The following is a 21654-nucleotide window of genomic DNA, read 5'->3' on the forward strand; positions in this document are numbered from 1 at the left end:
AATATATATATACGTGTCGAATAGACCACTCTCTCTTCTGGGAAGTCGGTTAAAAATGATTATGTTTAAAACTTTACTTATACTCAATGATTTTAATCTACATTACATATTTCTAACGAATTGTTGGCGGAAATTTTCTGGAAAATAGCGGTTAACATAAAAACAGGTATATTTAAGACTGTAATTTAATATGAAGTCAACATTTATTGAAATACAAAGGTTTTAATAAAGTACGTCCAAATATCTTAGGCTTAAGAGTTGGATTGGATCCAAGATGTGTAACGAGACACGCGAGCATTGACACCAGGGTAGCGAGCGAGAGCGCAGCGTTCTCCCCAAGAGCAGACACCAACGATGACGTTGTTGTGGAGGAGAGGACCGCCGGAGTCTCCCTGGCACTGGTCGCGACCGCCCACGTCCAGCCAGCCAGAGCACAACATGTTGTCAGTGATGGTGCGACGAAGTTCAGCGTAACGGTTTCTGCAAACAGCTTGGTTGACAGTCCAAATTTGGACATGACGAAGCTGTTCAGATGAAGCGCCTTGCCACTGAAAATAGAAATAAAACGTGTTATTTGCTATTTATAAGTGCACAAGCTATCCAAAAATACGTCATAATGACTTACAGCAGTAGCGCCCCATCCGATAGCCCAGACTGCTTGGTTGTCGGCGAGGTTGTAGTTGGAACCGGCGATGCTACCAGCGCGGACGTTAGCACCGAAGACGAAGTTGGAAGCGGCTCGGAGAATAGCAACGTCATTGTCTAAGGTGACCCTGTTGTAATTGGGATGAAGGATGATCGCATTGGTGTTGAAAATAGTACCACCACTATTGGCATTGGTAGAACCCACACGAATTCGCCACCTGACAATTGTATCGCCACTGAAATAAAAAAGCAATTTCGAGTCATTAAAAAAATGCATAAACATTTTGTGTAGGCATACGGATTCTAAAAGAACGAATATAATTTTGTTTTGCTGTTTTTTATCAGAAGACGTCAGCACTACAAGAGTTCTTTAAGTTTTAAAATTAAAAGTACTTTGTATGTCCTGTCACTATGCGGATCCGAGATGCTAAACGCAGGCAGCTCTAACTTTAAGATGATAAGTGGGTATTACCAGGCATTATGATGCTGTAAAACCTAGGTAAGTAAGTACCATGGCGGACTATGGCACGAGCTCTTCTTATTCTGAGGATACGTGCTCGGCACCATAGCACTTCGTTTATATCCACGGTCTGCAATGACTGATATGGAGTCTGACACGCTATATGTATTAAAAATGTAAATGAACTCTAAATGGTTGGTAATATCTATAATGAAAATTTGTTATAATAATGCTTATAGGTAATAATAGGTTAATAGGTATGCTTCTTATATATAAAATTCTCGTGTCACAATTTTAGTTACCGTACTCCTCCGAAAGGGCTTTACCGATTTTCACCAAATTTTATATGCATATTCAGTAGGTCTGAGAATCGGCTACTATCTATTTTTCATACGTCTTAGTGATAAGGTTTGTTCATCCTTAACATTTTTTTATTTATATGGCAACACAACGTTTGCCGGGTGAGCTCGTATATTTATAAATATTACCATTCATATATAGAAAAAGGTTAAATCGTTTAATTTACTTACACGAAGCAATGGGCAGCTGATAAGATGGATCTGTTGTTTATGATGGAACCGCCGCACGATTGCCTGTGGTTAGCTCCGGTCCATGAAAACAAAAGGGCCGCACCAAAGGGATACTGCCCGATGGTAGTAACAGATCCACCAACAATCCTTTGGGGATTGGTGGGGACGGCTGAAACAGTAGTTTTTTTTATAATATCGGAGTAGCAGACAAGGATGATGGTACGTGGCTACTACCGAAACACATAGGGTTCTACCTTCACGTATTAAACTTATGTTACATTGATTGTCAGTTTTTTATTTATTTATTTACTCTTTATTGACCATGTTAAAAACAGTGTGGTGCAAAAGGCGGACTTAATGCTAAATAGCATTTTCTCCCAGTCAACCCTACCCTAGTTCAGTTGGTTGAATTATGTAACTAACAGTGCTACATAACATGTAATTTGTAAGCATGTATGTATGCTTACAAAACACACTATGTTTTTTTAAAGCACACTATGTTTTTTTTTAAAGGAAGCAAAAGTATTCATAAATATAAGCTATATTTATTCAAGGCTTACCTGTGACTGCAGCCAAGCCTAGGGCAATCAACAACAATGTCTTCATTTTCACGTTTGGACCAACTGTAGTTTATCCATTTGTGATCACGAGCTTTATATATAATGTCGAGATCCACACAATCACTTCGTATAAAAAAGCAATAAATTTTGTTAATACACGATAAGCCACTTAAAATATAAAAATTATAAGGATAAGATAGATGTCATGTATGTTAAGAGTGCAGCTCGGTGGCTCAGTGGCTTGTGCATATCAGACTAGTGTAGATACTAGTGGAATTTATGTCTGCTTTTGTGCACCAACGCCACAGCTACTTCTGCCTTATAACAGCAGCATCAAGCGCTGATGTGTTCTAGTATGGAGGGTGTCGTAAGGAAGTCATACTTTTATGAAGCATTCCACCTCTTCTCAGCCATCCTCAAGGGTAGCAGCGCATGTGTTGCCGACCGTACGTAGGAATCTTATTTTATCTGGAGTTGATTACAGATATTGAAGGTGGTAGAACCCTTTGTGGTTCGACTCCGGCGGCACCACCGCTACATCTATTTCTGTCTAATAAGAGCAGTGTTAAACACTGCTGTGTTCCGTTTTGAAGGGTGTGGTAAGGAGACATACCTACTTATCCGAGGCATTCCAGCTTAGTCCTCAAGGGTAGCAGAAAAAAGTTTTTCAAAATTTGAATTAAACTGAACGTTCAAAGTGAATAGAAATCGGGTTCAAAGATTCCGTTACTGTTCCGTACATACATACATACAACCCAAGCTAATAAAAGCGTGTTAAAAATACAACCGACTTCTATGTCACTACAAAGTAAAAAAATATTTAAATATATGTTGGCTTAGCACATAGCTGTTTACACCGTTATTCAACAAAATATATTGAGCGCAGTCTTCAGAACTTTGAACTAAACCAACATTTCTTTCAATTGTTTTTTTTTTACTTTGTAGTGATATACAAGTCGGTTGTATTTTTTTTTTTTTTATCTACCTATTTCATGACATATTTAAGAGCGCATATTGATCTTAACTATTTCTATCTAATCTATCTAACAGGCTTTAAAAGTCCACTGCTGGACATAGGCCTTCCCTAATCTGCGCCACTCCGTCCGGTCTTGAGCCGTCTGAATCCAGCGGTTACCCGCCGTCCGCTTCAGGTCATCAGTCCACCTGGTCGGGGGGCGTCCTTTGCCGAGACGTGGTCTCCATTCGAGGACCTTACTACCCCACAGGTCATCTGTCCTACGAACTATGTGGCCAGCCCATTGCCACTTCAGCTTGCTTATTTTGAGAGCTATGTCGTAACTTTCGTTCGCCTACGGATTTCCTCATTCCGAATTCTGTCGCGTAGGGAAATACCGAGCATAGCTCTCTCCATAGCTCGCTGAGCGACTTTGAGGCTTCGCATAAGGCTCACAGTGAAAGACCACGTCTCTGTACCGTACGTCATCTGGCAACACACTGCTCGAACAAGTTGTACTTCGGGCTCTAAGGTATCGTATGTTGGATGAGAAGATGTCACGCATATTCCCGAAGCTGCCCAACCGAGTTGGATCCTACGAGTGACCTCTTTCTCAAAATTGGACAAAAACGGGTGCAAAAGTTTCGGGCCACCCTATTTTTCATACATATTGCCCAGAAATACGATTATGAAATAAAAATCAAGATCAATTTTCACAGATATTCATCTGTATATGAAAATAATGAGTTATACACGCGGATATTACTTTCCAATAATTTATTTTTCGACATTTTTTTATTAATGAGTGTGCAAAAATATTGGGCCACATACTACTTCATCGAAAAAATCAAAAATAATAAAGTTGAATTGCGGTTTAAAGTCTAGTACCCTCTTGCTCGATTCAGTACTTTGTTGCCATGCCCTTAGCAGCAATGACTGCTGCGCGACGAGGCATTGAGTCGATTAACCGCGAAATTCCTTTTGGCAATTTTTAACACTCTTGTCGTCTTCACTCTTGTCTTTTTGGAGTGATTTTTCATTCTAACGCGAACCTTCACGTCTTGCCACGAATGTTCAATGGGATTTAAGTCCGGTGACTGCGAGGGCCAGGCTAGAAGACGGACTTTTCGGCTCTGAAGAAAATTTTTCACAAGATGCGAAGTGTGTTTTGGATCGTTGTCTTGTTGAAAAATCAAACCACGAGGCAAATTTTTCCTTGCAAATGGAAGCATATGATCCAGTAAAATATTCTTATACATTACAGCGTCCATGTTGCCGTGAATTTCTAACAGCGGACCAACGACATCAGCTCCCCAAACTTTGATGTTCCCACCACCGTGTTTAACTGTAGGAGTTTGATACTTTATAGCATTTCTGGTACCTGTTTGACGTTTTACGTACTTCTGACCATCACTTCCAAACAATTTAAATTTAGATTCATCAGATCATATACAATTCATCAGATTATAGCACTTTTCGCCAATCTGATGCTGACTAGTGCTGATATTTTTTCGCGAAGTCCAACCCGGCCTTCTATTTATTTTTGCTAATTAGTGGTTTCTTGAGACCAACCCGTCCAATCAGTCCTACCACCTTCAAACGGTGTGACACCGTGCTCCGACTAACATCGGCTACATCTTCACTTCGCAATTCCCGTGGAATGTCAGCTGCGCTTTTTCGCGGATCAACAACACATTTCCTTTTTATAATTTTATCGACACGACCCGAAGTTTTTCGCGGTCTACCACTCCGTTTTTATCACACAGTCAATTAGTTGTTTTATATTCTAAGAAATAATACAATTTACAGAACTTTTACCAACAGATAAAGACCCTGCAATAAAACATGAACTTTTTCCTTCTGCAGACAGCTTCACTACGATTTCACGAATCTGAATATTCGTGTATTTCGGCATAGTCGTCAAAAGAAATCTAATTTTCCTTTATGTAACTTATTTTGGAACCAGCGACCATGAGAACGTAAACCAACTTCCTAGTTGGTTTACGTTCTCATGGTCGCTCCTCGTAGCGTGTACTCCTGTACAGAGCATCCGCAAGTACTGGCCCGATACTTTTGCACAACGACGAAAGTCAGTTTACGCGTGCTAACATAAAATATTCTATGAATCAATGTAAGATTAGAAGTTTCTGAGTATATTCTAACTCGTTCGTATATTTCAAACAATAAATGAATGGAGGAATGATTCTTTTAATTGAAATCTATCAATCAAATCAATCAGGGTGGCCCAAAACTTTTGCACGCCACTGTATATTAATTAAATCTATGTCTTCAGATTCACGTATCAAGGTTACTAAACATTTATTTATATGAAAGATTTAGTTATTTAATTTTAAGGATTAGAACAATTTACATTTATTTATTACTTGCACTATAATATTGCATCGTAGGTTTATAATGGTTTATCTTTCTCTTAATGGTAAATAATGGTAACATGGTAATGTTTGTAAAAGAGATTTGATCCTTATTAATCCTATCGATTGTTATTGTTTTTTTTCGCATTCTAGCAGCTTTGATTCCCGGGTATGGCAAGAGTATTATGAAATATCTTTAAATGCAGTTATATTTTTTTAATAATATAATAAATGTTTTTTTCCTTTCATTGAAATTTCCTATTTCCAGTATATAGAGTTTAGGTGACGTACAAAATTTCAACGAGTATACAGAAAACTTGTAGCGAATTGTCTGCAGCCATCGATATAATACTAATAATTATTAGTAGTATATCGATGTCTGAAGCATTATAGAAAAAAATCACAAGGAGGACGATTAAATAAAAATTTTGTAAGTTTGATTACTTATTTAATATATTAATATAAGTTCAACATTAATCGAAATACTAAGGTTTTTGCCGCTTGAACAATTTGTGCTTAAGAGTTAGATTGGATCCAAGAAGTGTAGCGAGACACGCGAGCATTGACACCAGGGTAGCGAGCGAGGGCGCAGCGTTCTCCCCAAGAGCAGACACCAACGATGACGTTGTTGTGGAGGAGAGGACCGCCGGAGTCTCCCTGGCACTGGTCGCGACCGCCCACGTCCAGCCAGCCGGAGCACAACATGTTGTCGGTGATGGTGCGACCGAGCTCAGCATAACGGGTTCTGCAAACAGCTTGGTTAACAGTCCAAATCTGGACATGACGAAGTTGTTCAGATGATACGCCTTGCCACTGAAAATAGAAAGGAAACATATTATTTACTATATATGAGTAAATAAAACATCCAGAAGTACGTCATAATTACTTACAGCAATAGCGCCCCATCCGATAGCCCAGACTGCTTGGTTGTCGGCGAGGTTGTAGTTGGAACCGGCGATGCTACCAGCGCGGACGTTAGCACCGAAGACGAAGTTGGAAGCGGATCGGAGGATAGCAATGTCATTGTCCAAAGTAGCTCTGTTGTAACTGGGATGAATAATAATGGCGTTGGTGTTAGAAACGGAACCTCCGCTATTGGCGTTGGTAGAACCCACACGAATTTGCCATCTGTTGACTGGATCGCCACTGAAATTAAAAGTAATTTTGATTCATTTTAGGGAATGCATGCACATTCGGTGTATGGGTTAAGGTTTCCTACAGAACGAATATAATTTTATTTGGCTGTTTTGATCATAACACGACAGCATTACAAGATTTTCGTAGCTTTTATGACTTAATTTTTTCCGTCCTTTCACTCTTTGCATCCGAGATTCAAATTTCAGGAAGCTAACTTAACTATTAGCAGTTAAGTGGGTATTACCAGGTTTAATGATGCACGAAAATATCGTGAGAAAACTTAGGTATACATATGTTTTTCGGATTATTAGAAAAAAAAATCCAAGGTACGTAAAGTCTACCGATGTGTATTTAAATAGCAGGGCGGACTATATCACATACCCAGCAGTAGGGCCATAGGATCGCGGTAATAGCAGACATTGAAAGTGTCAGGCGGGTGGCCGACAAAATCCGTATTTTTCTGGTATCGTATCTGTGCGGCTATATTACGGAAGATGCACATAGGATTATATGAATGCAAATTGTATAGGAGAATACTTGTGACTCACATGGTGTCTTATACGCTCAATGTTTTTAAATATAAACGTTAGAGTTTGATGATAACGATGATGAAAAAATGTTATTCCTAGAATGCACATAGCACTATAGGTACCTATATCTTTCTAAATATTACCCAATTATATATGGGAAAATGTTTAATCCTTAAATTTACTCACAGGAAACAATGGGCAGCTGATAAGATGGATCTGTTGTTAATGATGGCACCGCCGCACGATTGCCTGTGGTTAGCTCCGGTCCATGAGAACAAAAGAGCCGCACCAAAGGGATACTGCCCGATGGTAGTGACAGATCCACCAACAATCCTTTGGGGATTGGTGGGGACAGCTGAAACAGTACGTGATTATAAATTAATTGACTTAGTATATAAATATACCTATATCGACCGAATTGAAAACATGATTAACTTAAAAAAACTTTCAATTCTAACCAAAATTTCAATTTTAACTTGGAATTGAACTTTTGAACATATGTTGGCATTAATATAATTAAAGTATATTCTCCAAAAAAATAGGTTTAATACCTATAGGTTTAATAATAATAATATAATAATTTATAATTTATTATTATGAAACTTAATAATTACTATGTAAAGTTTACCTGTGACTGCAGCCAAGCCTAGAGCCAACAACACCAATGTCTTCATTTTCAGGTTTGGATCAACTATAGTTAAACTGTTACTTCATTTGCTTTATATATGAAATAGAACACCGTATAATCAGTGGATTTAGAAAAGCAATAAATTTAGTTAATCTTTTAACGATAATCTATTTAAAAGTATAGAAATAATAATGATAATGGTTAAGTTGTTATCGTGTTTAGATGCATATTGTTCCGCGGTCTGTGTAGATTACATGCCGTTACAGTACATTTTTTTCTGTCCGCGGGCTTACGCACATACGTGTATTCTACACTTCGGTAAATTAAGTTGTTGCAGTTTCTTCATAACCTACGTGCGTGTGGGGCTAGAGTAGGGCTACGATATTCCCTGCCTGTCGTAAGAGGCGACTAGAAGGGGGCTTCCGGGCTTGCGGGTGGCAAGAGTGGGAGCTCGAACCGTCCAGTAAGCTACCCCGGGAAGGGCGGCGGTGGTCGCATACCGTCGTAATCACGAAATTTTGTGGGAGGAGCGAACGCTCCCCTTGGGCAGAGCCCGATCTGGGCATCGCGCTTGGAGGACTCCGTTTGTGTTCCGTCGGAGATACCAGAGATCTCCAACAAGGGTTGAGGATGGCCACCGGGGGGGTTTTTGTGCGGTAAAAATCCCACATAACCTGGCGTCGCTCCCACGTATTCGGGTATCTTTTGAAGGTTTCCACCTCGAAAAAAAAAAGGATAGTACGTGTGGGGTGGGCGCACATGTGCTTTTCGCACGACATAAGAGAAACATTCTGAGGAGTTATCCAAAAAATACTTAATTAACTTGATGGGCTATCGTGGCCTAACGGTGCTTCTCATTCTGAAATGAGACCTACGCGAAGCAGTGGGATAATAAAGGGTAAAAAATGAAGATGATGATAAAAGGAAACAATATAATTCCGTGCAGTAGCAATTTTGCAATTGTATTTTTATTTCAATAAATTTAAATTCTGTTAACCAACAAGCTATCACTTTTTATTGGAGCAGAGCCTTATAGCATGCCGCAGTTTTCCCCCGAAAATCGGGAAGGTCACAGGCTAAAATCCTTCATTTGTTAATTTTCTCTCTAAAAGATCTCTGGTCGGTTAGAACCCTTAAAGCCTGCGGAGGGACATAGGTTCCCTCTGCGTGTTCTACTGACTTTATAATGGTAAGTTTTCTGAGGAACTGTTTAATCTGGTGCCTACGTCACCATTCCTTCATCGCACCACTCACCGAAGCCATTCACATCAACTGGACCCGTGGCGGTCTTCCACGATTCGGTTTGAACGTTCACTTGCGTATTTGCTGCGTACGTGCAAAATGTGGAATGAACTTCCTCCTTAGATATTCCCTCAGGACTATGACATGGGGCTCTTCAAGAGGGGTATAAAAAGAGCTTTCCTACAAAGCCGGCCATGCATTGGCGACTCCTATGGTCTTGCAAGTGTTCATAGAGGGCGATGATTACTTTACATCAGGTAGCACGCCTGCTTAGTTGTTAGGTTTAACAATAATAAATAAATCATTGGTTAAGACTATGGCCCACGTAACGTTTTTAAACTAAAAGATCTGTTTTTGTTTTTTCAAGTACCAATTTCTTGGTATGTTTTAGGGGGCAGCAACTAACCTTACCTATTTTCAGTGGGCCTTTTGGCTTTGTAGTAGGTACCTTAAGCACGCGTCTTCATTAACATCCCTATAGGCAAACTTTGAAAAGGTTATTTGGGGGAATTAGTCCAAAATCGGGTACTTAAATATATGCATTCGTTAACATTTATTTTTGCTCATCAAAGTTAACTTATCTAAAAAAGTTTATTTATCAGTGTTCGTATTGTAAGTTCATAACGTGTATTTAGACTGATCTGAACTACTTAGTGATATTTATATCATAACTATGTCTTATGGTTCACGTATCAAGGTAACTAAAAAAATATGATTACGATATAGTATTTATTTATTACTTGCGCTATAATGTTATCATCACCTCAATTATAGGTCGTTAATGAGTCTCTCTCCCTTTCTCTTAATTTACCATGTTTTAATAGAGTTTTGATCCTTATGATTAATCCTATCAATTGATGCCATAAAAGTACAAAGCGGTTTTATTTTTGTTCTTGGGTATAGCAAGAATATTTTTTAAAATCTTTGAATACAGTATTTTTTTTTTCAATATATGAATGATTCATTTCACAGAAAATTTATATTTTCAGTATAGAGTACTCGTATAGAGTACTTCCCTTCCGGTGGCGTACAAATTTTCACCTTACTTAGTTGTGTGCAGCATTAAAGAAAAGTTTGATAAGGTGGACGTTATTCTTGGTACAGATGCATTAAAAAATAAGTTTGATTATTAATTTAATATATCAGTATAAGTTCAACATATAACGAAATACAAAGTTTTTGGCTAGGAACGGCTTGAACAAGTTGTGCTTAAGAGTTGGATTGGATCCAAGAAGTGTAACGAGACACGCGAGCATTGACACCAGGGTAGCGAGCGAGGGCGCAGCGTTCTCCCCAAGAGCAGACACCAACGATGACGTTGTTGTGGAGGAGAGGACCGCCGGAGTCTCCCTGGCACTGGTCGCGACCGCCCACGTCCAGCCAGCCGGAGCACAACATGTTGTCAGTGATGGTGCGACGAAGTTCAGCGTAACGGGTTCTGCAAACAGCTTGGTTGACAGTCCAAATTTGGACATGACGAAGCTGTTCAGATGAAGCGCCTTGCCACTGAAAATAGAAATAAAACGTGTTATTTGCTATTTATAAGTGCACAAGCTATCCAAAAATACGTTATAATGACTTACAGCAGTAGCGCCCCATCCGATAGCCCAGACTGCTTGGTTGTCGGCGAGGTTGTAGTTGGAACCGGCGATGCTACCAGCGCGGACGTTAGCACCGAAGACGAAGTTGGAAGCGGATCGGAGGATAGCAATGTCATTGTCCAAAGTAGCTCTGTTGTAACTGGGATGAATAATAATGGCGTTGGTGTTAGAAACAGAACCTCCGCTATTGGCGGTGGTAGAACCAACACGAATTCGCCATCTGTTAACTGGATCGCCGCTGAAATTAAAAGTAATTTTAAGTAATTTAAATCTGCTCGGTTGTTTTAATAATAAGACGATAGGACTATAAGATTTCTATAGCTTTTATGACAAAAATCCTTTTTAACGTACTTTCACTCTTTGGTTCCAAAAGTCAAAATTCAGGCAGCTCTAACTATTACAAGTTAAGTGGGTAATACCAGGTTAAATGATGCAGGAAATGTTTATCTAGGTTTTCTATATATGTTTTAATGCTTTTCGAATTAAGTATTTGAAAAATCTCAAAGGTATGTGAAGTCTGTTCCAATTCGTATTTGAATAGTTGGGTAGACATTGAAAGTGTCAGGCGTATCAGAGCAAGTGGCAGACAAAATCGTATTTTTCTGGCCCGTATCTGTACGGCTATATTTCGGTAGCTATTAATATATTAATGCACATTATGCAAGTATAGGAGAATACTTGTTGTCTGCTGTGACTAACATGGTGTCTGACACGCTCAATGTTTTTAAATATAAATGAACGTTAAGAGTTTGATGATAACAATAATGAAAGAATGTTATTCCTAGAAAGCATATAGGACTATTATAGGTGTTATATCTTTCTAAATAGTACCCAATTATTTATAGGAAAATTTTTAATCCTTATATTTACTCACAGGAAACAATGGGCAGCTGATAAGATGGATCGGTTGTTAATGATGGCACCGCCGCACGATTGCCTGTGGTTAGCTCCGGTCCATGAGAACAAAAGAGCCGCACCAAAGGGATACTGCCCGATGGTAGTAACAGATCCACCAACAATCCTTTGGGGATTGGTGGGGACAGCTGAAACAGTATGTGATTATAAATTAATTGACTTAAGGGCAATATCACACGATGTCACAAGGTAAACGGCACCTCTGCCACCTCGATGCCTCTTTTGAAGTACTATTGCATTTGTGCAGAGCGGCAGCGAGGCGGCGACGCAATTCTGCGGCTCGCAGTGACGACAAACGTAACCGTTGCGACGCCGTATGTAAATAGCCTAACACAATTTAGCGGCTAAATATCTTAGTAATAATTGTAATTACAATGTATATACAACAATATTAAACAATTCTAAAAATATAATATATATTACCAAACTTTAAATTTTTGAAATTTAACTTGGAATTGTACTGTTGAAAACATGATTAGACATCATTAACATTATTAAGGATATTTTCTAAAAAATATTTTTATACCTCTATAATTTATTATTTTAAATCTGAATAAATAGTAATTATTTAAGGTTTACCTGCGACTGCAGCCAAGCCGAGAGCTAACAACACCAATGTCTTCATTTTCAGGCTAGGACCAACTATAGTTGTCCTGTTACTATTCAGCAGCTTTATATATGAAATCGAACACCTTACAATCAGTGGAATTAGAAAAGTAATAAATTTTGTTAATCTATTCACAATAATCCTTAAAACTATAGAAATTGCCTACGCAACTAGCGCGTCGAGGGGAGCGGAGCGCGGGGACGGATAATGATAATCGTTAAGCTATTATTTGTTTAGAGGCAGATAGTTTTGCGGCCTGTGAGATCACATGCGGTCAGCCGGTTTTGTCGCGCATTTACACCCGTACACTTCTGTAAATATACGTGTTGCAGTTTCTTCGTAACTTGTGTACATGTGGCATGCATGTCAAGAAAAAGTATCTGTGAACTGTTTTCTTACCATGAGCTTTCGAAACATCCCACAATTTGTATTACGTTACGTTTACTCAATCCATTATTCTATTTTTATAATATAGGAGTAGCAGACGAGCATGCAGTTCACCTGATGTTAAGTGGCTACTGCCGCCCATAGCCATCTGTAATCAACCCCAGATAGGATTAGATATTCCTACCTGAGGTCGGCCACAGATGCGCCGCTACCTCTGAGGACTTAGCTGGAATGCCTCGAAAAAATATGTCTCCATTCCCTCCACACCCTTCAAAACGGAACACAAGAGCGCCTAACACTGCTGTTATTCGGCAGAAATAGGTATGGCGATGGTGCCGCCGGAGAAGAACCACAAAGAGTTCTACCACCTTCCAAATTCTGTTCCGTTTGCTTCATTAGACTGAGTAAACGTAACAATAAGTAAGTGCTAAAGTCTTTTTATGTACCTCACTTGTTCGCAAAAAAGAGAAACAAAACATAAAGCGCCATTTTGTCAATTTAGACATTTAATGTTACGTTACTGACACTATAGTTCTGATACAATCCGCTAGGGACGTGAATGGAAACAAATACCAAAACAGTTAAGTCATATTTGTCAAAACGTAAAAACTACACACACATTGCTATGCAGATGATAGTACGGAAGATGCAACGTACACGGGCCGTGCAAACACCTCTCGGACTCTCGTAGAAGAAAGCAGAATCCGACTTGTGTCTGAAATCGAAGACTCTCTGGAGCAGGTCTCGAGTTCTCGACATGGGGTCGTCTTAACCTTGTTGAGTTGAACCCCACGAAGACACAAGTCTGCGCGTTTACCGCTAAAAAAAACCCCATTCGTCATAGCGCCACGGTTCCAAGATATTCCACTCACTATTGATAAAAGTTTGGGGATCCTGGGAGTTGACATATCGTGTGACGTGCAGTACCGGGGTCATTTGGACGCTAAGGCCAAGTTGGTGTCAAAAAAGTTGGGCGTCTTAAACAGAGCGAAGCGGTACTTCACTGCGGGGCAACCCCTTCTGTTGTATAAGGCACAAGTGAGACCCCACATGGAGTACTGCTCCCATCTCTGGGCAGGGGCGCCCCAATACCAACTTAACCCACTTGACTCCGTGCAGAAACGCGCGATCCGAATCGTCAACGACCCCAGGACCTCCGATCCGTTAGAACCTTTAAGCTTGCGGAGGGACATAGGTTCCCTCTGCGTGTTCTACCGGCTTTACAATGGTGAGTGTTCCGAGGAACTATTTGAACTGGTACTTACGTCACCATTCCTCCATCGCACCACTTGCCGAAGGATGAAGTTCCATCCACATAAACTGGGCTCGTGGCGGTCCTCCACGGTTCGGTTTGCACGGACGTTCTTACCACGGACGTGCAAGATGTGGAATGAACTTCCTTCTGAGGTATTCCCGGAGCGCTATGACATGGGGCTCTTCAAAAAAGGTGTAAAAAGAGCTCTCCTCCACAGCCGGCGATGCATTGGCGACTCCTCTGGTGTTGCAAATGTCCATAGGCGACGGTGACTACTTCCCATCAGGTAGCCCGTCTGCCTCATCGTTTAGGTATAAATATAAAAAAAAATAAAAAAAAAACTCACGGTAAGGGTACTGATAGTATAGTGCGTGTGTTGCACGCAAGTGCGGTGATAAATTTGTACGACAGGAAAAAATACCAAGGAGTTTATAGGTGCTAGTGGCATCCGTGTATGTTTTTTTCATAGATGACAATAAGCTATCGGCCCAGCTGTAGGGGTATAACCCCTCAATGTATCTTTCCTTTGATTCGATTAATTTACCCTGTTTAAATAGGGTTTTAAATTAATGCTTTTACTAATTTCTCTAAGAAAACTTTATTAGTTTGATGGACTATCAAGACCTAATGTTGCTTCTCATCTTGATATGAGACCTAGGCCAAGCAGTGGGATAGTAAAGGGTTGATCATCATGATGGTGATGATAACAAATAACATACATAAGGATTAAGGATTTGAACCTTCCCTGCAGCACCAATTTTGCATTTGTATTCATGTTTGAAAAAATTTAGAAGGTGTTTTATTTTTTTTCCAAAACCCTTTACACAATATTACTTATACGATTACTAAGATTTTATTCGAATGAGCATTGCTTAAAATATTTACAGCAGATTCAAATTTGCGTGACGGCTGAAATAATTCCGTAACTAGTTTTTATTAGAGCATGCTAAGTTGATGTTTTGTTATTACTTTAACTGTCTTTTCCCAAAACTTAAGTTACGCCGAACCTACCCTAGCAATGGCTGTGTCAACAGAAAGTGTATAGTTGTAAGGACAATTTTATTCATATGTGGTGGCACCATCGCCACACCTAGTTCTGCTATTGTGTTCCTCTTTAAAGGGTGAAGTGAGAGAAGCATACTTTTCCGAGACATTACAGCTTAGTCTTCAGGAGTAGCGAACTATCTGTGGACAAACTCAGTCAGGAATATAATCTAATCTCGGGTTGGTCATAGATGCCCTTACCACTTACCATTAGGTGGACTGTATGTTCGTTTGCAGCTATTTTAATATTATAGTAAGGGCTGGTGGTTGAAACACAGTATATCATCTGGATGGTAGGTTCCATGTTGCATGAATAGTACCAATTTTCACGTGGCCAGCGCGGTGAACTATGACCTAAACCACTATGAGAGGAGACCCGTGCGCAGAGGTGGAGCAGTAATGGGTTGACGACGACGTAATCTTAATACGCACTATAACAAAATCTAATACAATACGTAATAAAGTTATTTCTTTCTTTCTTTCTTTCTTCTTCTTTCTAATAACTATCCATGTAAATAGTCAAAACATGGACAAAAAATAACATTATCATGAACAGTAATATACTGAAACATATCAAATTTTCTTCGATATTAAGGGCCTTTCCTGTCGCAAGCATGCATGTCTCACCGTACGCATGAATTAATTCGCTGCGCTCTTAGTGACAAGCGTGCATGTGGCGGCACACATGCAAAGAAAAATATTTTTTTATATAATATCGGAGTAGCAGACGAGCATGCAGTCCACCTGATGGTAAGTGGCTACTGCCTCCCATGGACATCTGAAATCAACCCCAGATAGGATTAGATATTCCTACCTGAGGTCGGCTACAGATGCACCGCTGCCCCTGAGGACTAAGCTGGAACGCCTCGGAAAAGTCTGACTCCCTTACCACACCCTTCAAACCGGAACCCAACAGCGCCTAACACTGCTGTTATTAGGAAGAAATAGGTGCGGTGGTGGTGCCGCCGGAGTCGAACCAAAAAGGGTTCTACCACCTTCAAGTTCAAGTTAAATATGTATTAACGATATGATGCATGTGGCATGCTTGTGGGTGGGACTCGCGTGCGGGAAACCGCGCGACGGGAACAGGCCCCTAGTCTAAAATAGGGTATAGGGTAATTGGTTGATGTTGACCCTATACTTGCCACTTTGTTGTTGAAATTAATAACCAGTGAAGTAATGATTCACTTTATCACTTCGCGAAACCGTTGATATCATATGATAATATTTTTATTGTATTAAAAACTTGATAATTATTTACAGATGATGACTGTTATAAATACAGAAGCATTTCTGCTTTATAAATTTTATTAATTTAATGGATTGATCATGTACTAAAGACAAATTTCATGTACTTGTAGATATTTGTGATAAGGTGGTAATTTTTCGAGGCGTTCCAGCTTAGCCCTCAGGGGTAACGGCGCATCTGTAACCGACCTAAGATAGGAATATCTAATCCTATCTGGGGTTGATTACAGATGTACATAGGCGGCAGTAGCTACTTACCAACAGGTAGACTGCATGCTCGTCTGCTACTCCTATATTATATAAAAAAATGTGTGTTCAGCGGCCTGCATCCTAAGCGATCCTATAGTTACATTCAGGGTCGTGAAAGTTTCACGTTCAATCTTTGACTAGATTCGCTAGACATAAGCGCGGTTAAAGAGAACATTTTTTACGACAACACAATAGCAATACGAGCTTAGCTTAGCTGGATTATATATACCATAGTCAAGATTAGATACCATCGATTTTCAAACTAGAGCGTTCAATTGTACGCCAAGCAGATATCGAAATGATTGTGATTTCCAGTTCTGGGCCTGAACGTTCATTTTACCGTATTTGGGATTTTCCACCAACTTATGAAAATCTCAGTTGAGAAATATACGTGTACAGTAAGCACTAAAAGTAGATGACGGGTCCATATGTGTTTGGGCATAACAATGTTTAGCTACTTTTGACATTTTATACAATTTTCATTATTTTTATACTTCTTTTGTTGAGAGTCTTTACATGCTATTTATAAGTATTCGAAATCTTGATTTGGTCATCGAGTTTTGATGCTGACTGTACGAAAGGTCAATCAACAAACTGACGTCATTGGTTACTCGCATTTTATTAAGAACTAAGATTAGAAGCTTATGGTTTTTCCAAATAGGTATTATCAGTGATTAATCTTTCTAGTAATGTATTATCTATGTATTTAGATAGATTTACGCTATAAAACTGATATGAGTGGATTACCGATGTACGAGTAGCTTATATATTTGTTTGTTTGCTTCCTACACCGGAGTGCCTAGTACTTTGTAAAGGTTTTTTACTTCTTCATCCCATTATATGTGAGGAATGACATTCATATTTCTTTGTTGTTGTTGGTTATATATTACAAAAGTTATAAGTCTGTTCACTTTCTTTCGTGTCATATCATAACTCCACTCTACACAAAACAGTTATTTTCTTAACTCCAACCTCCGTTATCATATCAGCAATATTTCAATCTCAATCAATATCAATCAAAATATAATTGGTGTAATTATACCAGATAGAATTAATATACCAATTGAAGTACAGTAATTCATGTTATTATGTACAAAAACGTTTATCAAACTCGATTTGTAGTTTCTATATAATGCCCGAACACATAGATAATCAACAATGAAGTACACAAAATTTATTAAATAAGATAAAATTAGATATATATTACAAATATTACTTTATATCACGGCGTGCGTAAATTGACGTTTTACGCACGCTTCGCGTGCGCAAAACCCCCATTTCCGACCCCGTAATATAAAATTTTATACAACACGCGGACGAAAAATGTTTTTCTGACTCGTGTGATTGCAGTCCTCGCCTGCGGCTCGGCCTGCAAACTCACACTTGTCAGAAAAAAATTTTTCGTCCTCGTATCGTAATGTACTATTTCTTACATACTTTTTCCTATCACGCAAGCATACCAACGTCAGGATCAGGATCGCATGCTTACAACAAATAGTGCAAATAGTTTCATATATATGGGTTTCAAAGAGTTTGCTGCGAGTTATATCACGCGTATATATTCAATCGAAGCCTGTGCGGGTGCGACACATAGCACGTCTAGATCAGCGTGACAGGAAAAGACCTATAATCCCGTCTGTTCACTTCTTTCATCAAATGATTATATTCAAGTGCATATTTTCAATTCTTTTACATTTCGTTCCCATGATGGCTTGTTTGACATGATAAGATGCTTACGTTAATAAATTATTAGACCTAATCAGACTTTTGTTTTATTCCGTGTGGTGTCATGAATTTCTCTAATCCCGTGCATGTCTTAGAAAATGATCAGGGTCACATAAGATAAACACTGTCTCCCTACTAAATTATTCATAAGTATGTACCAATAACAAACACCTTCATTTCAAAAAGCTTTTGTAAAACCTCCTTTTCTATGGGAGGACTATATCCAGGAATAGACTATAATGAGATAAGAGACGCCTTAATAGATTTGATGTAAATATGTGTAAAAAATAACTTTCATGAGATTTTTCAAGAATGGTATACTATCTACTTTGAATCAGGTGACCACTGGCCACCGCCACACATGTATCTCCCTAATTACAGTAGTATTCAATGTTTTTTTTGTTATTACAATGTGTTTGAGTTCAGAGGGTGTGGTTAGGCAGAATAGATAGCCGCATGCTTAAAACTAGGCCAGCAGCTCTAAACACTGCTGTTATTAAGCAAAATTGCACATTGGTAGAACTTCCGAAGTTGAACTACAAAAAGTTCTACCACACTTACTTATATTCGTTAACTACTACTTACTACTTTTGTTTCTAAAAAATCTACACACTGCAATAGATACAAGATAGGAATTAAAAATTAGTAGTTAGTATTATTAAAAGTTATTTTAAAATCTCAATCCTTTAATCAATTCAGTGTAAACAAATTATTTTAATAATTTCTCTCTATGCATTTCCTTGAATCCACGAAGTATATCTGGAGACGCGCGCGTAGACTCCCGGGTAGCGCGGCAAAGCGCAATTGTTGCCGAAGGAGACGACACCCACGATCACGTTGTTGTGGATGAGAGGTCCGCCAGAGTCCCTGGAGCAGGCGTCACGGCCGCCCACATCCAGCCAGCCGGCGCACAACATGTTGTTAGTAATAGAGAATCCGGTCGACTGATAACGAGTACTGCACGTGTTCTGGTTCACCGTCCAAACTTGCACTTGACGGAGCTGCTCCGACGGTGAGCCGCCAAACTTACGAAAATACATTTAAATAAAGTATAATCTGCGTAGATCAATGATGTGGCCCTATTTGTACATCAAAAGAATGTTTAACTCTGCTATGGTTTAATTTGAGAAGATTGCTGACGTTTGGTACATTTACTCGGAGTACCTTAATTTCTAAGAAGTACCACTGCGTTTGTGGCTGACTTCGCAAAACATCAATCCTACTTGGTAGTGACTACAAATATCTATGGACGGCAATGATCATTTACTATTGGATCGATCTCAAATTCATCAACGCTACTTCTATTTTGCAAACAAAAACATCATATCCTTAAAAGATGTCTGACCTCTCTTTTTGGCTTTCACATTCTAGGGCCTATATAATAATTATATGGGAGGGACTTAGTCTGTTACAAAACGTTAGATGAAAATACATACAGAAGTGAGTCCCCATCCAATAACCCACACAGCCTGGTTATCAGCAAGATTGTAGTTAGACCCGGCGATGCTGGCCGCTCTCACATTAGTGCCGAAAGAGAAAACTGTAGCGACACGTAGTACAGAAATATCATTGTCTAAAGTTTTGGGTTTCCAACTAGGGTGGTTTGCTATACTAGCGGTGTTGTGCACCGACCCGCCGCTGTGAGCCCAAGTGGAGCCAACACGGGATCTGAATGAAGTAATGCCACCTCTAAAATGAAAAATAAACTTAATTAGATTGAGGTCTACAAAGATCACTACCAGAGCGAGTGATTTTCGCTCAAGGTATCCTGTCTACATTTGCTAAATAAAAGCTAGTTGAACCATTATGATTCGACCAGGCACAGGCATGAAGCAGTTCTGAATTTCCCTGAACGGTGGTAAATATTCATGAGATGACAATGACCAGTTTGTGAAGAAGACTGCAAGCTGCTACTTGAACAAAATGCGAAAACTAATATACTGATGCCTGGATTATTTTAATTAAATAATAGTTGTATGAACATTCATGTTATTTAGAGCAAATAAATGTTATTTAGTAACTTACGAGAAACAGTGAGCAGCTGACAGAACTGATCTGTTGTTAATGATTGTACCACCACAACTTTGAATCCAGTTGTTATTTATATTTACTAAAATGGCCACTCCGAAAGGATATCTGTCGATGGTGGTAACTGAACCGCCGACAATCCTTTGCTCTGGTGGCGATGCGGCTGTAATGTGTAAAAGTAATAAAATAAAATAATTATGTTACATACCGAAAAGATATTACTGGTACATACGAGTAATGTATTGGGAAATATATTAATTTTAAGCCCCATGTATACCAGTATGTTTTTGAAAAAAAAAAATTGAAAATGGATCCCGCCATTGTCCAAGGGTTATATTTATTCTTCATAATTTACACGACCTGGTTGCATACAACTTCTCTACAATTTTTTACTTAAATTTTAAGTCGAGCAAGAAAATCCAAGAAAACCATTTTATGAAATGATTCAAAACATAAAGTCACAAACATTTGTTAACAAACTACTTAAATTAAATAATGGCGGGAACTTAGATGTTAAGTTATCGCACACAATTATTAATTTATTGCAAAATAAGTACTGAAGTATCAAATTAAATTTTATTTTCATTTCCCCTTTCATACCTATGAAAGCCGAAAGCCCAAGAAGCAATAGACCCTTTACGGTGTGCATCTTTGAAAAAGTTAAGGAAATGTGACGTTATAGACTGGAAGTGTGTTATTTATACCTACATAGATAATTCAGCTCAACGGTAATTGTGTCAAGTCCCACAATTTATCGTGTTATATCTTAATCTTGCGGCAATCATTCATGTTAAATACCTTAAACTCAGATTATTTTTTATATTTACCTATAAACATGTAGATTTTTAATAGATAAATATTAACACTGTCGTTTCACAAGTATTATGTTCGGTTTCATTTAAGATTCCTTTTTAAGGATACCTGTTACTATAGAACATAGATATAGATGGTATTATTGATACTCTTTAATTTATGAAAATAACATACATGGATAATATTATTTAGCTAAAATACAGCTCGTGCCGCTTCGGAAACAATATATAGTATGTTAACCTGTTAACAATAATATCTAATGTACTAACACTATTTGATTTTTGAGTTTTATCTTGACACTTATCTGTACAAAATGTATGGGAAAATTATCATTTGTCACACGCAGTATCCCAACTTTGCTTCAATCACTCACAGCATAAACGCTTATTACACAACCCGATATGAAGGGCCCTGCATCCAGGGTGGGCGTGTACCCTAGTTAGGGAGCTAGGCAGATCGGGATGATCCGATCGCCCTAAATAGGGACACTAACTCCCTAAGTCTTATTACACCACTCTTAGTTAGGGTTAGGGTCCCTCAAAATTGGGTGGTCTAATAAGGCCTATAACTTACAGCTGATGACGTCATTATAAGCTATAGACTCCATTTATTGATTTAATTTTGTAATACTATAAATTTATAGCATATGTATCAATGTATGTCAGAAGTCACATTTCTTTGGCGAAAATGTAATACTAAATATTTTTTGTACATTTAAATAAA

At 38.7% G+C, this 21654-nt stretch overlaps 2 protein-coding genes and 1 pseudogene across 8 annotated transcripts in view; 1 reads left to right on the forward strand and 2 right to left on the reverse strand.

Annotated features, from left to right (window-relative positions):
- The window catches only part of kcc (solute carrier family 12 member kcc), a 479479-nt gene that overhangs the window by 299559 nt on the left and 158266 nt on the right, over positions 1 to 21654 (forward strand). The gene's annotated exons all lie outside the window — the stretch shown is intronic.
- On the reverse strand, positions 252 to 12200 carry LOC140747914 (ovochymase-like). The gene is made up of 13 exons (XM_073080560.1): positions 12155 to 12200; positions 11535 to 11703; positions 10643 to 10898; positions 10271 to 10565; positions 9072 to 9143; positions 7818 to 7880; positions 7376 to 7544; positions 6398 to 6668; positions 6041 to 6335; positions 2196 to 2258; positions 1636 to 1804; positions 611 to 881; positions 252 to 548 (listed from the first exon to the last, which is right to left on the reverse strand). The coding sequence occupies exons 1-13, from the start codon at positions 12198 to 12200 to the stop codon at positions 252 to 254; spliced, it is 2436 nt and encodes an 811-aa protein (XP_072936661.1).
- On the reverse strand, positions 18819 to 20324 carry LOC140750653 (trypsin CFT-1-like; annotated as a pseudogene).

This window comes from Epargyreus clarus, unplaced genomic scaffold, assembly GCF_041222505.1.
Source record: "Epargyreus clarus isolate Ecla_fem2 unplaced genomic scaffold, WU_Ecla_fem_2.2 ptg000003l, whole genome shotgun sequence".
Lineage (NCBI taxonomy): Eukaryota > Metazoa > Arthropoda > Insecta > Lepidoptera > Hesperiidae > Epargyreus > Epargyreus clarus.

What these genes read in the sequence shown, in the direction of transcription:
- LOC140747914 (XM_073080560.1), bottom strand. Translation starts at nt 12,200, where the DNA reads ATGAAGACATTGGTGTTGTTAGCTCTCGGCTTGGCTGCAGTCGCAG. An exon ending in TCGGATGGGGCGCTACTGCT is followed by an intron (nt 10,566 to 10,642) that starts GTAAGTCATTAT and finishes TTCTATTTTCAG; the next exon opens with TGGCAAGGCGCTTCATCTGA. An exon ending in CTGCTGTAAGTCATTATGAC is followed by an intron (nt 549 to 610) that starts GTATTTTTGGAT and finishes TTCTATTTTCAG; the next exon opens with TGGCAAGGCGCTTCATCTGA.